Here is a 15362-nt window from a genome sequence, read left to right on the forward strand (position 1 = left end):
CCCCGCGGTGCCCCCCCACCCGGGGGGACAGGGCCCCCCCTCTCTCTCTTTTAAGTAAGGAAGATCTTTATTTTTTCCCAGTCCCGGGCTTGAGCTCAGGGCCTGGGCCCTGTCCTTGGACACATTTTGCTCACAGCTAGAGCTCTGCCACCTGAGCCTCGGCACCGCTCTGGCCTTTTCTGTGTATGTGGTAGGGAGGACTCGAACCCGGGCCTTCGGGCACGCTCGGCCCCGCTCCCGGCAGGGCGGGGGCTCAGCAGAGCAAGGCCCGACAGACACGGTTCTTCTCTTCCAGAAGGGGGTGCGCCCTGAGCTGAGGCCCGGGGAGGCCCGGGGAGGACGCGGGGAGGCCCGGGGAGGCCCGGGGAGGGCCGGGGAGGCCCGGGGAGGACGCGGGGAGGACGCGGGGAGGCCCGGGGAGGATGCGGGGAGGCCCGGGGAGGCCCGGGGAGGCCCGGGGAGGCGGCGGCTGGGCGGTCAGGAGGGCGCGGAGACCCGGGGGACCCGGGGACCAGGTCGGGCGCCGCCCCGCACGCCCCGCACGCCCCGCACGCAGGCGCGGCTCCGCCCGGAAGCGTGCGGGGGGCGAGGCCGGGAAGGGCGGGGCCCCACCACCGAGCGCGGCCACGCCCCTCGGCCGGCTGACGTCACCGGTGGTCGCCGGAAGCGAGCCGGCGCGCGCCGTTGCCGGGCAACGCGCGGCGCGGGCTGGGAGCCCCGCGGGCCGGGAGAGCTTGGACCCGCGGGTTCGGGGGCCTCGGCGGACCCCGCCGGCGTCCTCCGGCCCGGCAGCGCCGCGATGCCCGGCCGGCGGGAGCCGCGGGGGGCGGCCGTGAGCGACCTCCGCCGCCGGGCCGCCGGGGCCCCGAGCGGAGGCGGCGGGGCAGGGACCCGACCCTGCTGCCCCGGCCCCGGGCCTGGGGCGGACGCGCGCGGCGCCCGCCGCCCCGACCCGGGGGAGCCCGGCGGCGGGTGGGGCGAGTTCGAGGGCTTCCGGGAGCCTTCAGCCCGGGCGGCGCCGTTCGCTCTGGCCCCGGCACTCCTGGAGAGACGCCCCTCCGTGCCGGCCGAGCCCCGGCCTGCCCAGCCGCGCCAGGGCGGACCCCCGGCGGCCGCAGGGGCGGCCCGCCCGTCTCCAGAGGTACTCGTGTGCGCACCACCGTGTGGAGTGGGAGGTGTTTTGCACGCGCAGAGGCTGGAGGACTGGCACAGGCCGTGTGCTGGGAGGGGGCTTCTGCCTTGGACCTGCTGCCCTCTTGGCCTTCCGTCTTGTCCTCCAGAGGCCTGCGAAAGTGGATCCTGCCAAAGCCAGGTGGAAGCCCCCAGAACCGGGCCACCTCGACGGGCCTCCCCGGCCCCCGCTTCCCGTCAGCGGGGGCTGTGCCTGGGCCGTCCCCACTCGGGGCACACGGGAGTCTTTGAATGTGGAATCTGCAGATGTAGGAAGTCAGGAGCAAGGGGGTCATGAAATGAGTAGAGCTGGCCTGCCCCTTGCCCTGGGCTTCCCCAGAGCTGCCCAGGCTGACTCCCTGCCTGCGTCTCCTCTGTAACTGCCTTTGATCCCTGGTTTCTAGTTGACCTCTTCCCTCCATTGCTCCTTTCTCTCTTCCGTCTCTTCCCAGACGGTTCATCCTAGACACCAGAGAGCAAAAGATAAAACTAGGAAGGAGAAGATTAGAACCAGTGATTCCATCACTAGTGGCGCATATTTGGACTGCTCACTAAGCTGGTGTCCCAGCCCAGCACTGATGGCTGGCATCCCAGCTGTTCACGAGGCTGAGAGCTGAGGATTGTAGTTCGAAGCTAGCCCAGGCAGGAAGTGCTATGAGACTGTTATCTCCAATTAACCATACAAAGCTGAAGTAGAGCTGTGGCTTAAAGTAGTAGAGCACTAGCCATAAGCACTAAAGCTCAGGGGCAGTTCCCAGACCCTGCGTTCAAGCCGTTGGACCAGTGCAAGCACACACACACCATTTCCCTGGACCTCTGATGAGTTCTGCTATAATGTTTGTTTGAAGTCAAGACTTCGTTCTAATGTGATGGACACAGGGACTGGGGCATAAAGGGGGTTTTGCCAGAAACACTACACTAGATGTAGCAAACTACAGTTAGCTGAGCCGGCTTGTTGAATACAGATAGCTCATACCTGACGCTTCAGGTATCTGGGCGTCCAGGTTTGTAACCTGTCATACCTGGTATCATGAAACTGCCCAGTTCACACCACCTCTCCCAACAGCTGTAAACCTCAGGGCCTCTTCGAGGTGAGGTGGTCTCTGCTGCCAGCCAGTGAACACAGAAGTGCTCAGTGTTGAGGTCACCTTTGGTGTTGCTGACCAAGCTTGAGTTGTGCCCTGCATGATTTCACACAGCAGGGGCCTTGGGGAGGACATGGGGAGGCCTTGGGGAGGGCCTTGAGCGGCTGTAGACCTGACGGTGCAATACCATACTTCATTTGTACCAGAACTCGTGATCTGGAATCAGCCAATGTCTTTATTTCTCTTAATTTTGTAATGTCCTGTCTTCCCAGCCCATTCTCAGTTATGAGAACATTTTTCGGTCAGCTTTTCAAGAAGTCCCAGTGGAACAGGCAACTGAAGACATTTCCACCATAGAGCACTTCTTAGGAGTAAGCAGTGAAGAGCATCCTGGCCGCCCAGCTGTGCACAGACTGTGGTAATGATTAAACCATCCTGGAGTGTACAGTGCTCCTGAGCCACCTGGCGGGATGCAGGTGTTTGCTGAGGGTGCTGTTGCCCTGGGCCCCGCAGGCCCGGGGTCATAGTAAAGACCCCGAGCAGCCACCTAGCTCGTGGGTGCAACCCACGTGGCCTGCAAGGATGAAGGTTCCTGGGGACAGCCAGCCACATCCGGTGGAACTGTTGGTGGCCATTGTAAAATGTTCTATTCTCTCTAGCAGCATTGACAGGAACAGTGCTGGTGTGTGTATGTGTGTGCGTGTGTGTGTGTGTGTGAGCATGAAGGAGAGAGACTGAGAGGCTGAGATGAGCTGGACTGTGGCCCCGTGCTGGGTGGGGTGCCTAGGTTTCTCTGCCCCTTTGCTCTGTGTCTGAGCCAGTCTTGAGAGCTTGGTAGATGGGTCCTCTTGACCTCTGGCTGCCTACCTGCCCACCGTGACTCGTGGTGGGGGCCAGGTCAGTGCATTTGCAGTTCTCCCTGGGCCCTCTGTGTGGTACTGCTGCCAAGCCTGGCCACAGGGCTGGGGTGGCATGCCAGCCTCAAGCATGGCCGGCTGGACTGCTGGACTGGGGCGGTTGGACACCCACCTCACCTTGCCTCCCAGGGTCCAGGCGCGCCCTTTGCTCCCAGAGCTCACACGAATGCTGGGCGTAACAGGCATTTCTCAGTGATGGTCCAGCTCTGTGGCCGGCACAGGGCTGGCCGAGCTTCTGGCTCTTCCTGGAGAGGATGCAGAGGCAGCAGTCATGCCGTGCCGGGATGGTGCAGGCACGTGCATGATGCGCAGGGACAGCTCTGGGTTCCTGGAGGCCCACTGTCCTCAGAGTCCTCAGAGCTAGGGGCCCCTGGGCCATGGGCTGTTCAGTGCCCTGTGTGGAAAGCACATCTGTCTCCTTGTAACAGCCGTGTGATGGCTGTGTCTTTTCCAGCTGTGACTCGAGGAGGCTCTGGAAAGCCCTTCAGAGCAGCAACCCTGCTTCTGTGACCCACTACCTGTGGAGGGGCTCCTGCTGCCAGGAGAGGCTCCTCCTCCTCCTCGGCATAGAGGCCAATCAGGTGAGGTGGGCCTGGGCGGAGACCTGGCGACTTCAGCTCTGGACAGGCTGGTGGGGGCGGGGCACGCCTGCCTGCCTCAGACCTGTGGAAACCACCGATCCCAGGGCTTTTTAGAAGGGGGCCACTTCAGGGCAAGGCAGCAGCAGGTCTCTCACACCCGTGCCTCGGGAAGAAGGGCCTCGTGTGGGTGTAGATGCCAGGGGTGGGACGCCCAGGGTGGGACCGCACGGAGCAGAGACAGGTGGAGAAATGGGCTGGACATGTGCTGGCTGGGCGCTGCCCACAGGGGACAGCCAAGATCAAGGGAGCTGTGTCAGGAGTGCAGGGGTGGTGGCCTGCTGTGTACCCCAAGAGCTGGGGCGGTGGCCTCCTAACCACGTTGGGGCCCTGATGCTGTCCAAGGCTACAGGCACAGGCGTGCACGCTGCATGTCAGGCACACACCACCGCATGAGGCCGCCTGTCGGGGTCAGTGTGACAGAGAGCCTTTCCACTCTTCATTGCTGGGCGGGTTTTACACACAGAACGGGGCTGGCCGGAGCCCTGGCTGCCGAGGCTAGGAGATGGGCTCGGGTGGGGGCTCAGGTGATGGCAGGGCCAGGGCTCGTCCTGGGGCAGCGGGGAGGTCACCACCTCATTGGGCAGTTTCTGTTGCCATAACACAGTAATCAAGCTGGCACTGGCACACAGTGAAGCCCTGCCTGCTGCACCCTAACACAGGCGGCCCAAGGCCAGATGGCACAAGCATGCCAAGATCTGACTTCCCTTCTCAAGAAGCTACTATTCCACCACAGGGGAACCCCGCCCCCCCCCCCCCCCCCGCCATGATTCCTCCTGGTCACTTTCAGAAGGCCCTGCCTAAATCTGGTCAGCACACTCAAACCACAGCACACAGGCTGAGGGCACCGGGGCTCTGGGGTCCAGGGCCATGCAGGGCTGGGCAGGGTGCCTGTGTGCCTCTTTTGGGTAACTGTGTGACAGAGGTGTGTCTTCTCAGAGCCTTTCTGGAGGCCAGGACCCCATTCTAGAAGGCTCCGGTCTGGGAGAGCCTGGAGAGCTGGTGGCAGTGAGCGCCTTCCCCCTGTGGCCTTGCAAAGCCCTGATTCAGACCAAGGTGAGCATGCCCAGATGTCGGGGGGGGGGAGGTCTGAGTCCACGCTTTCTCCGGTAAGTCTCGTGGACTCAGGAAAAGTGAACTTCTCTGCAGCCTCGGGCACACTCAGGCAGAGCTGCTACTGCCGCAGGGTGCTGAGGACCCTGCTGGGAGGCCGTGCTGGGCTCCATACCCTAGCACGCACTGATAGACTGCAGTCCAGGCAGGCAGGGTGGGCAGAGGAAAAAGGAGAGGCCTGTCTGGGACAGGATCTCATACCCACCTAGACTGGCCACTGCAGGAAGGACCGACCCAGCATGGATGCTGGGAGCCACAGGTGTGGCCGTGCGGCCACAGGGACTTGCTCTGGCCCAGTGCTGTGTGGAAGACAGGGGTGATGCACGACCTGTGGGAGGCTCCCCGAGCCATGTGTGAGGACAGAGCCAGGCCAGGGGAGGCCACACCCCAGGTCTTTCTCTGAGCCACAGCCTAGGTAGCTGACACATGGTGAGGAGTGTGGGGCACTCAGGAGGCCCCGTCACGACCCCACCCAGTGGTGCCTGGCAGTGGATGTGGGGCCTCCCTGGCTGAAAACTCTGTGTCCCCTGGTCATCCTATTACAGAAAGCAGAAACGCTAAGGCAGGGCCTCGGAGGGCCTAGAGGGCAGCAGTGCCAGGCCCGGGCTGCAGTGCAGAGTAGAAGCTTGGTGAGAAGCAGGCTTGGTAACTTGGGAAGAAGCCAGGGTACTTGAACCTGACCGCCACCGCCTCTTAGCTCTCAGGGACACCAGGAAGTCCACGGGGGAGCCTTGTTACCTACAGCTTGTTTCTGAAGACACCCCTGCACGGACACGAGCCGTCCTTCGCAGCCCCACAGGAAAAGACCTTCCCTCCGCACAGCCTGAAAGTGGCCTTCTTTAATGACGTCTGCTGAAGGGCACTGTTTACCCTCGTGAAGCCTTTTGCATTTTCTTACTGGCTTGGCTTGGCTTTGGTTCCGTCCGTTTCCTCAGATCTCTGCAGGCGCTGTGGCGTGCCTCGGGCCTGTGCCATCGGGGGGTGTGGGAGCAGTGTCCTGTGGACAGCCAGTCCACCTGCAGAGGGCTGGGGGCAAGACAGAAGGGGCGGGTCCTCTGGAAGTGCAGGGAGCCCTCCGTGCTGGCACCGAGTCCCAGTGTCTGTGGGGAGGACAGGCCTTTCTCTGGACAGACAAGTAGACAGCCGGCCATCCATGGGTGGCCTAGAAGGCCTCTGGCAGAGGTTGCTTTCTAGGATCATGTGTTGAAGCCGCTCTTCCTCCAGATAGCAGAGTTTTGTAGGGTTATGAAATAAAGAGGCCTGGGTAACGAGCCTGTGGTCTGCTAACTGGGCTCTGCAGGGGCTGTCGTCACCATCTCTTCTCCCGGGCAGGTCTGAGATGTGAACTGAGAGGCCGTGCTGGGGGACAGGGTGGTCTGGGTGGGACCCCTCTGTTGCTGCGTCCACCTGTCCAGACCCAGGCAGAGTTCCTCTCAGGACATGTTGATGAAGGGAAAGGAAGATGGCTGTATCGGTGGGTGGCAGCCACCCAGGGGGCTGTGCCAGCACCATGTAGCTTGATGCTTCCAACGAAGAAATAGCTTTTGATGGCACACGTTTAGGAGAGCTGCCGTAAAGCTTCACGCTAACCAGAAGACAACGTGCAATGAGCAGCATCAAGAAAAAGCTGCAATGGAAGAAGCCAAGTTGGCGAGGAAGGTGAGGCTTTCATAAAGGACGCTTCATGAACTCCAGAACAAGAACGAAACCCAACTAGAAAACTGGTGTGTTAGGTCAGTTCATCTGCGTGCAGACTTAGCATTGAGCGTGGCCGGAGTGGCAGGAATGCTGTTCCCTGACTGCTACGAATGACAGTGTCATACGAGCTTGCCAAGTCCAAGTCCGAGTTAGGTGAGCTGCATCCAGGGAACAGCAAGAGCAGTCCTCAACCCTCAGCAAAAGCCACACCAAGGGCCGGGAGTTTGGCCTAGTGATAGAGTGCTTGCCTAGCAGGCACAAAGACCCGAGTTCGATTCCTCCGTACCACATACATAGGGGAAAAAAAAGCCGGAAGTGGTACTGAGGCTCAAGTGGTAGAGCTCTAGCCTTGAGAAAGTCCAAGGACAGTGCTCAAGCCCTGAGCTCAAGCCACACCAACAACCCAGAAGATTCTGTGCCCGTGGCAGATCAGAGGATAAGAGCTGGTGGATGCAGAGCAGGGAAGCCATGTGCTCTGCAAGTCCTACTGCATCTTCCAGGGCAGCTGCTCACGAAGCCAGACAAATGATATTCGGAAGAGGTATCAAAACACACGTCATTGTCCCATCCCTCATTCCATACCTTGTAAGCTAGCTTCTGAGGACAAAGGCCCTGGAGATCAGGAGAGGACCATCTGGGGCCTGGGGACTCAGAAGGTCCAGTCTCTGCACACCTGTGGCCCACAGGCCCCAGACCAGGACAAACAAAACAGAGAACCTTCTCAAGGACCGTGACATGCAGGTAATTCACAACTCACTGCTTTTTGTTGAATCGTTTTTTAATAAAGTGAGGTTTACGTTGCTGATACTAAAGAATGGTCACATGCTCCAGTGGGAGCGAGGCGGGCCGGGACACCTGTGCTGGGCAGAGGTGGCGTCTGACTTGGAGTGGGGACTCTGAGCAGGGGCTACACGTGTTTGCCCACGTTTAACTGTAACCTCCATTTGTCGGTCAGCACCCGTGCCACAGGGCAAGCCAGGCATCTTCAGCACTCGCCCACACGAGCTCCCAGCACCCTCCAGGCACACACACAGTGGGGCATGTGCTGTGTCACCTCCACTCCCACCTGCCTCACCCTGCAGGAGAGCCAGGAAGTGGGTGGGAAGGGCCCCGTACCCGTGGCCTACACAAGACCAAAGACGTCAGGGTCCTCCAGGAACCTCGGTGCCACCACCTGCAGACACCTGACCTTCGCCCTCAGTGACACATAAGTAGGTATAAATAAAGCTGCAGTCTAGGAAGAAGCTCTCAGATGACATGGTGTAAAAGCCTCGCTCACTTCTCCATAAACTGCACTCCACTAAAATGCAGAACTACAATGGGGCTAGGTCACAATTATGGCTAAAGTCAAACACCAAAACATTTTTGTTGCTGCCTGAGTGTCGTGAAGCCCACTGAAAAAATCCCAATTTAATTTAACCTTTAAAAACGGAAACACACCAACTAGAATGGTTTAGGCTATAAAAGTTTCTAACGTAGCAGCAGAGGACATTTGTAGAAAAAATATACTTTTAAGAAAATAGCTGAAAAAATCTACAGGGATAAAATATAAAAAGTTTAAAAAGATATTTTAAAAATATTGTCTGAAACACAACCATTTCGAAAAGTCCACCTATCTAAGTTTACACGAGCTTGCGTGCTTGCCATCTTCCACCATGGCTGCAGCCCGGAGACGAGAGGGGAGCGGCAACTGCGAGGCCGCCTCTGCCCGGGGCCCCCCGGAGCCGGCTGGCCTGGGGTTCAGAAACGCTTCCTACAGCCATGCTGGCTCTGAGAGGCCCTCCGGGGCCCGTGGCCACGTCCCTGGCCTGCAGGGGCCGCCTCTCAGGTCTCCACCAGGATCTCCACTACGTGGTCCAGCTCGGCCAGGTCAGACTTGCAGCCCGAGGAGGGAGGAGCAGGGGCTGGAGCAAAGCCCTCAAGCCCGCTGCTCATCACGCCGGTCAGCACCGTGTCCAGGTCATAGTAGGAGCTCTCCACGTCAGAGAACAGCTCCTCCATGGAGCCAGGGGGCTTGTTTTCCAAGGTCTCAAATATCTGATCCAGTGACTTGGGGAAGCTCGCCCTGTCTTCCCGGGGGCTGCCCAGCTCCCACAGGCTGCTTGGAGGGTCCCGCTGCTCGAGTCCGGGGGCTGGGATCGGTGAGGGGCTTCCTCCAGACTCAGGAGCGGGCTGCTCCCCCTGCGGGCCCCGAGCTGTGCGACACAGCACCTCTGTGGTCACCAGGCGGTCCAGCGGTGCCCGCCCTGCACCTGGGGGTGCCACGGCGTGCCACACTCCGTCTCGGCTCATCTCCTCCTGGATCTGGCGGACGGTGTTGGCGATGAGAACGGAGCGGCAGAGGTTGGGCTCCACCAGCATGTGGCAGAGCTGGAGCTTGACCAGGGACATGTCCAGGAGGGACTGCCGCTGCAGGCTGTAGGAGGGCACGGTGCCAAAGCCCTCCGCAAGCTCCTCCTGCTCACACTTCCGCTTCAGCCCACGCGCAAACATCGTGCTGTGGAAACCAAGGGAGACTCGTTCAGCCCTCAGCAGGAGCCCTTCACATGCCCACGCGAAGACCCAGCCACCAACCGGCGAAACCGCCTAAGGAGGCCGGGGAAGGAGGGAGGGGAGGGGTGACTTGACATCTCTGGAGGAGATGCTTCGGTGAAAGCCCCTGTAGTACAACTCACACATCCCGGGCGGCAGGGGTGCAAGGCCCCTCAGCGCCAGGAGCGACCTGTGAGGTGCCCTGTGCTCTGTGCCAAGGCACAGCCACATTACCACGGATGACAAAACTCTAAGCAGCAGCAGTTTCCATTGTCACAGATAGAAAAAAAGGAGATTTAAAAGCCTGAGAGGGAAGAGGGACCTGTGGTGGTGTGGGGCGTACCTGGGGCCACAGGGCTGCTGCTGCGGCGGCGGTGGCACCTCTGCTTCTGAATTGGGCCCTCCCCCTGGAGCTGGCGCCCAGCACTCCTCCCAGCCGCAGGTGCTGCCGAGCTCTGCAGCACTGCCCTCAGAAGAGACGGCGGCGTGCTGGGACCATGCCAGGCAGCCCACCACGCCCTCGGTGTGGCCCGACACCCAGCAAGTCTAGGTCTTAGATCACCCCCACCGGCTGCAGGGCCAGTCAGAACTGGCTTGCAGGAACGCAGTCAATTTATGTGCATGACGCCTCTCGTCACATGTTTGTAATATAAGCTAACCATTTTAGTTTCACATTATGTGAATCATAAAGAGTTAGAAACCCAAACATGCCATCTTTAGGGCCCAGTGCATGGCTGCCATGTCCCTCACCCCCTTGGCGGGTCAGCCCCCAAGTAAACAAAGGCTCCCCTTTCTTCTCAGTGTCCTTCCACTGTCACAGAGCCCATCTCCTCTGCACACAGTAGTCTCCAACATTCCATAACTAAGTCACTTTGGGATGGATCACAAGAGGATAAAATGCACACGGGCATGTTCAGAGTGCAACCGGAAAGCAGAAACAATCCCTTCCAGTGGGGATGGTTGAACAAGCAGGCCTGGCCGACCCTGGACGCCCATCTAGGCAGTGGAAGGCTCCTGGAAGAGCAGCCATTGCCCTTGAGCACAGGGAATTCTGGGACGAGGGTGCTAGTCCACACAGCCCCCTCAGCCCCCCCCCCCCCCAGTGCCCAGAACCAGCCGAACGGATGGGGGCTGGAAGGCCTCAGGGAGACGCTGACTTGGGGTAGAAGACACACACAAGGCCTCCATAACTATCACGACATCAAGAGCTAAGACATATCCCTGCTCAGCTTACTCTCCCTACAAGACTTTCTCTAGATCAGCAAGCAGGCGTGATGGTCACACAGCCCCTCAAGCCACGGACACGCTAGCTTACCACCCACTCTGTGTGTGCGACCCTGACTTCAAGCTCTAGAACTGCCCCTCCCCTTTCCGCCCAGTGCCACCCACTTCCTAATAAGAAATTTATTACCAAAGTACTTTAAGATGTACACTAAAAGTATCTCAGCCAGTACCACATACACAGAAAAAGCCGGAAGTGGTGCTGAGGCTCAAGTGGTGGAGCTCTAGCCTTGAGAAAGTCCAAGGACAGTGCTCAGGCCCTGAGCTCAAGCCCAGGACTGGCAAAAAAACACAAAAACCCCCCAATGACATGTGTGTGCATGCACACACACAGTAGAGCCTCATGCACTTGCTTGGCCCTTTCTGCTCAAGGAGGGACGTCACCACTTGAGGTTGGGAGTTGTCTACAGCGCTCACACGTCAGCCTCCCGAGTAGCGAGGAGGAGTGCGCCTCCAGTGCCCAGCTTCTCAGAAGAAAGCACTCAAGGTCTTTGTCTTGGTGCCAGTCCTGGAGCCTGAACACAGGGCCTGGGCACTGTCCTTGCTCTACCACTTCAGCCACAGCACCATTTCCAGCTTTTTTTTCCCCTGTGTATGTGGTACTGAGGAATCGAACCTGGGTCTTTGTGCATGTTAGGCAAGCACTCTATACTAACTAGGCCAAACTCTTGGGCCCTCCCCCACTTTTTGTGGTCAGTCGTGAGACTTGAACTCTGGGCCTGGGCGTTGTCCTGGAGCTCTTCAGCTCTGGACTGCCCTACTCCTTGAGCCACAGTGCCACTTCCGGTTTTCTGGTGGACTTTAGTGCCCGGGCTGGCTTTGAACCATATTCCTCAGATATCAGTCTCCTAAACAGCTATGATTACAGGTGTGAGCCACCAGGCCCAGCTACAAATTTAATTTTTAAAGTTTGGGGGTTTTCTTTTTCTGAAGTGTGAACTCTGGTCTCCATGTTTGTCAGGGAAGTGCTTTCCCACTTTACTTACTTTTTATGCTTCCTGTGGTCTTGTATTTTGCCTGGATTGCCTCCTCCTATTGATACCTCTGCATCGCTGGAATAACAGACAGGTACCCTTGTGCCCAGTGATTGGTTGGGATGGGGTTTCAAACACTGCCCAGACTGGCCTCAGACCGTGATCCTCTTGATCTCTGTCTCCTCTCTCTGCTAGAATTATAGGCATAAGCCATTATGTCCTATAAATATACCTAAAAATGTAACTCTGCATGATTTAATGTAGAACTCAAACCAAATCTACTCAAGGGACCTGAATGAAACCTCACCTTACAGACTCCTAGCCAGGCTCCACGAACGTGGTAGTGTGACTTACTCCAAAGGCAGGTTCATCCTGGTAAAGTCAGCCTGGCCAACCTGGCCTGGTGGGGACAACTCACAAAAGGACTGAGTAAGAATGAGTAGGTCAACAACTCACACCTCACACTCCTAAATGACACCTCAAGAAACTACACGGAAGCCAGGCAGAGTAGTGCATGCATGTCTGCGATCCCAGCACTGGAGAGGAGAACTGAGGGTCTGAAGGAAGCCCAGGAGGACCGGTGAGCCCCTGTTTAAACAAGATTCTACTGTCCTTTCCTGGAAGTGTCCCTACGTGTGTCAGGTCATGAGTCCCTCAGCAGGTAAACCAACCAAGACCACTGCACCCCATGCCGAGGACAGATGTGGGCTCCAGCGGACTGTTCTGGGGACTGGAAGAGGCCAGCGAGGCCAGCAGGCCCTAGAGGCAGTGCTATGAACAGACCACTGCAGAAAATAGAAGCCCAGCAGCGCTCATCCTAGTGTCTGCTCTTAGAAAAGATGGATGTAGAGATGGAGAGATGGAATATGTCAGCCAGAATGCTGAGAGGCCGGTCACTGACCTCCAGACGCGAGGAAGCAGCAGGCTCTCTACAACACCCCAGGAATCAAAGTAGTAACTTCCTAACAATGGCCCCTAAGGCCAGGACCTACAGCTGAGTGTCCTTGGGCTGGGAGTGTGGTCCAGTGGTAGAGGGATTGTCTAGCATGCATGGAGCCCTGGATTCAATTCCTTCCTTGGTACCACATACACAGAAAAAGACGGAAGTGGTGCTGTGGCTCAAGAGGTAGAGCTCTAGCCTTGAGCAAAGTACTCAAGGACAGTGCCCAGGCCTTGAGTTAAAAAGCTGATTAGGGGCCTGGAGTTTGGCCTAGTGGTAGAGTGCTTGTCCAGCATGCACGAAGACCCAGGTTCAATTCCTCAGTACCACATACATTAAAAAAAAGCCAGAAGTGGTGCTGAGGCTCAAGTGGTAGAGCTCTAGCCTTGAGAAAGTCCAAGGACAGTGCTCAGGCCCTGAGCTCAAGCCCAGGACTGGCAAAAAACAAAACAACAAAAAAAAGCTGATTGTCCTTATTTCTGTTCCTGCTACCAACAGGAGCCCAACCAGAGAGCCAGAACTCTGCCGGTCACACAGGAGGCCTACCCTATGTCTAGGGCCAGCAGTCTCCAGTCAGGGCATCCCCAACTTCCTCTCCCTGTGGCTCTGCTGACCCACATGGCCTGCTCCCTAACTGCAGAAGCTCTGTACTCAAAGCCTCTTCTAGTTCTCAGCTGCTTTGTGATTTCCAGTCCAACAGACATTCGCCAAGAAAATAAAAAAGCACCAAATAAGGCCCCGTAACCCTAACCACACAGAGAAAACAGCCACCCCGTGGGTCCTCTCATTCACAACCCCTTCCCGCTCATCACGAGCCGCAGGCTGTGTGTGCAGCCAGTACCCTGCCTCATGGTTTCCGCTAACTGCGGAGGCACAGGGTCTCTGGCTCTGGGTTCTCATCAGAACAGGGCAGCAGTGCTTGTTTGCTGCTGCTGCTGTTAGTGGTAAGCGTTTGAACTCCATACTCCTGCTTGCTAGTTGGGAACTATGCCACTTGAACTACATGTCTTCCCGTTTTACTCTGGTTGTTTCCAGGCGGGTCTGGCAAGAGAAAACACCCAGGCTGGCCTAGACATGGCGGGGGTGATGGGTGTGTCACTGGCTGGGAACCCTTCTGTCCAGGCTGCCCTGAACCACAGTCTTCCTCCTCAGCCAGGCCAGGAGCAAGGGAAGTGCCTTGAGCAATCCTCGTGCTTCCCCATGCATTCTTCCACAGCTGTGGGCCAACTTCTCTAACCAACTTCCCATCTGAAGCTCCCACTGCCCCCTTCTCTGAAGACCCAGGGGTCTCGGCGTGTCTCTGTTCAAACACTTGCTTTTCTACCACAGCCACACGGCTCAGATGAGCGTGATCCGCTCAGATTTGACATTTTTAAAAGTAAGTTGGATGGTCTGTTGAATTCCCACAACGAAGTACAACGTGGCCACCAGGCCCTGAGGGGCTGGGCCGGGGCTGAAACATGCCCAGCGCCCCTGGTGCTCCCCGGACACTCCCCAACCTAGTGGGACCACAGCCCGCCAGGGCGCAGGCAGTGCTGACGGCCGGCGGGCCCTGGCTGCCCTGCTCACATCACCGCTTTGTACCACCAGTTAATAACTTGCTTAGCAAGAAACCAGTGGGCTGAGGGTGGGAAGCCGAGCGTCCACTCGGCGGCCGCGCCCCCCCGCGCCCCCGCGCTCCGGACCCCGGGAGCGTCTGCGCTCCACCCGCTGGTCTTACGAGGTCAGCAGCGCCGCCGCTGCGTCTTTGGTGCACTCTGGGCGCGGGCGCTCCTCGAGCCCTTCCCTCCAGGAAACCGCTGCACGCACAGCTCCACCTCGCCGCCATCCCGCGGCTCGGGAGGCTCGGGTTCAAAGCCCGCCCGGCCCCCGGGACTGGGCCTCTCCTCTCCGGTGCGCCTCGGGAGAGCGGGCCTCCGGATGGGGCTCGGCGGCAGCGCGGGGCGGGGGCCGCAGCCAGGCGCGCTCAAGCCCGGGACCCCCACCTGCAGCCGTCACCACGAGGAGGCGCAGCCAGAGCCGCGCCCAGCCCAGAGGGCGGGCCGCCGCCTCTGGACCACGTCCGCGCCGGCCGCAGGCCCTGGCGGGGCCCCAGGACGCTGCCGTCCCGGCGGACAAAGGACGAGAGCCGCCCGGCCTCCGCCCCGCTCGCGGGCCGGGCCGCAGCCACTCCACTCCTCGGTCCCCGCGGGGCGGCGGGGCGGCGGGGGAGGAGGAGGAGCAGCTCCCGGCCCGGCCGGCCGCGCCCCACGCCGACCCGGGGCCCCGACCGGCGGCGGCGTCGCGGAGGCGCCGCGGAGGGCGCGAGGGAACACCGGGCCCGGAGGGGCCGGCCGGGCCGGGCCGCGCCGCCCGCCCTCCCTCCCTCCCTCCCCGGCCGGCCTCACTCCGGCGGCCGCCCCGCCGCACGGGAACCGCCGGCGGGCCGGCCGCTCACCCGCTCACCTGCGCCGCGAGGCCGGCCCGCCGCTCCGCTCGGCGCCGGAGCCAGTCAGCGCCTACAAAGGGCCGCCATAGCAGGCCCGCTCGCCCGCCGATTGGCCGACTGCGGAGCGGGGATCCGTTCAAACCCGCCGGGGCGGAGCTTCGGCAGCTCCGACTCCCGCGCCGCCGCCGCAGCCGTTGACTCTCGCGCCGGAGGCCCCGCCCCTCCCGGCCAGGGCCCCAGGCCCCGCCCCGAGGCCCCGCGTGCCAGGCCCCGCCCCGAGGCCTCTCCCCCGCGCCCAGTGCCCCAGGCCCCGCCCCTCCCGGCCCCGGAGACCAGGCCCCGCCCCGAGGCCTCTCCCCCACCCCGGCCAGTGACCCAGGCCCCGCCCCGAGGCCCCGCGCGCCAGGCCCCGCCCCGAGGCCTCTCCCCCGCGCCCAGTGCCCGAGGCTCCGCCCCTCCCGGCCCCGCGCGCCAGGCCCCGCCCCGAGGCCCCGCCCCTCCCGGCCCCGCGCGCCAGGCTCCGCTCCGGGGCCTCTCCCAGCCCCGCTCCGCCAGTGCCCCAGGCCCCGCCCCGAGGCCCGCCCCC

General features: G+C 60.3%; 2 protein-coding genes across 3 annotated transcripts; one reads left to right on the forward strand and one right to left on the reverse strand.

The window, feature by feature from the left end:
- Positions 1-713: 713 nt before the first annotated feature.
- Clba1 (clathrin binding box of aftiphilin containing 1) lies at positions 714-5804 on the forward strand. Its single transcript, XM_090344942.1, has 5 exons — positions 714-1141; positions 2528-2673; positions 3627-3753; positions 4750-4866; positions 5621-5804. The coding sequence occupies exons 1-5, from the start codon at positions 800-802 to the stop codon at positions 5777-5779; spliced, it is 891 nt and encodes a 296-aa protein (XP_090201068.1). The 5' UTR covers positions 714-799; the 3' UTR covers positions 5780-5804.
- A 1968-nt stretch (positions 5805-7772) lies between these two features.
- On the reverse strand, positions 7773-14907 carry Cdca4 (cell division cycle associated 4). Of its 2 annotated transcripts, none has more exons than XM_090344943.1 (2): positions 14794-14907; positions 7773-9118 (listed from the first exon to the last, which is right to left on the reverse strand). In XM_090344943.1, exon 2 carries the CDS (start codon positions 9112-9114, stop codon positions 8446-8448), a length of 669 nt encoding a protein of 222 aa, XP_090201069.1. In that variant the 5' UTR covers positions 9115-9118; positions 14794-14907; the 3' UTR covers positions 7773-8445. The 2 variants fall into 2 exon arrangements, with proteins under 2 accessions (XP_090201069.1, XP_090201070.1); XM_090344944.1 differs by lacking the exon at positions 14794-14907 and adding an exon at positions 11421-11497.
- Positions 14908-15362: the final 455 nt, after the last annotated feature.

The sequence above is a fragment of the Megascapheus bottae genome, chromosome 14 (assembly GCF_031878675.1).
Source record: "Megascapheus bottae isolate mThoBot1 chromosome 14, mThoBot2.hap1, whole genome shotgun sequence".
Taxonomy (NCBI): domain Eukaryota; kingdom Metazoa; phylum Chordata; class Mammalia; order Rodentia; family Geomyidae; genus Megascapheus; species Megascapheus bottae.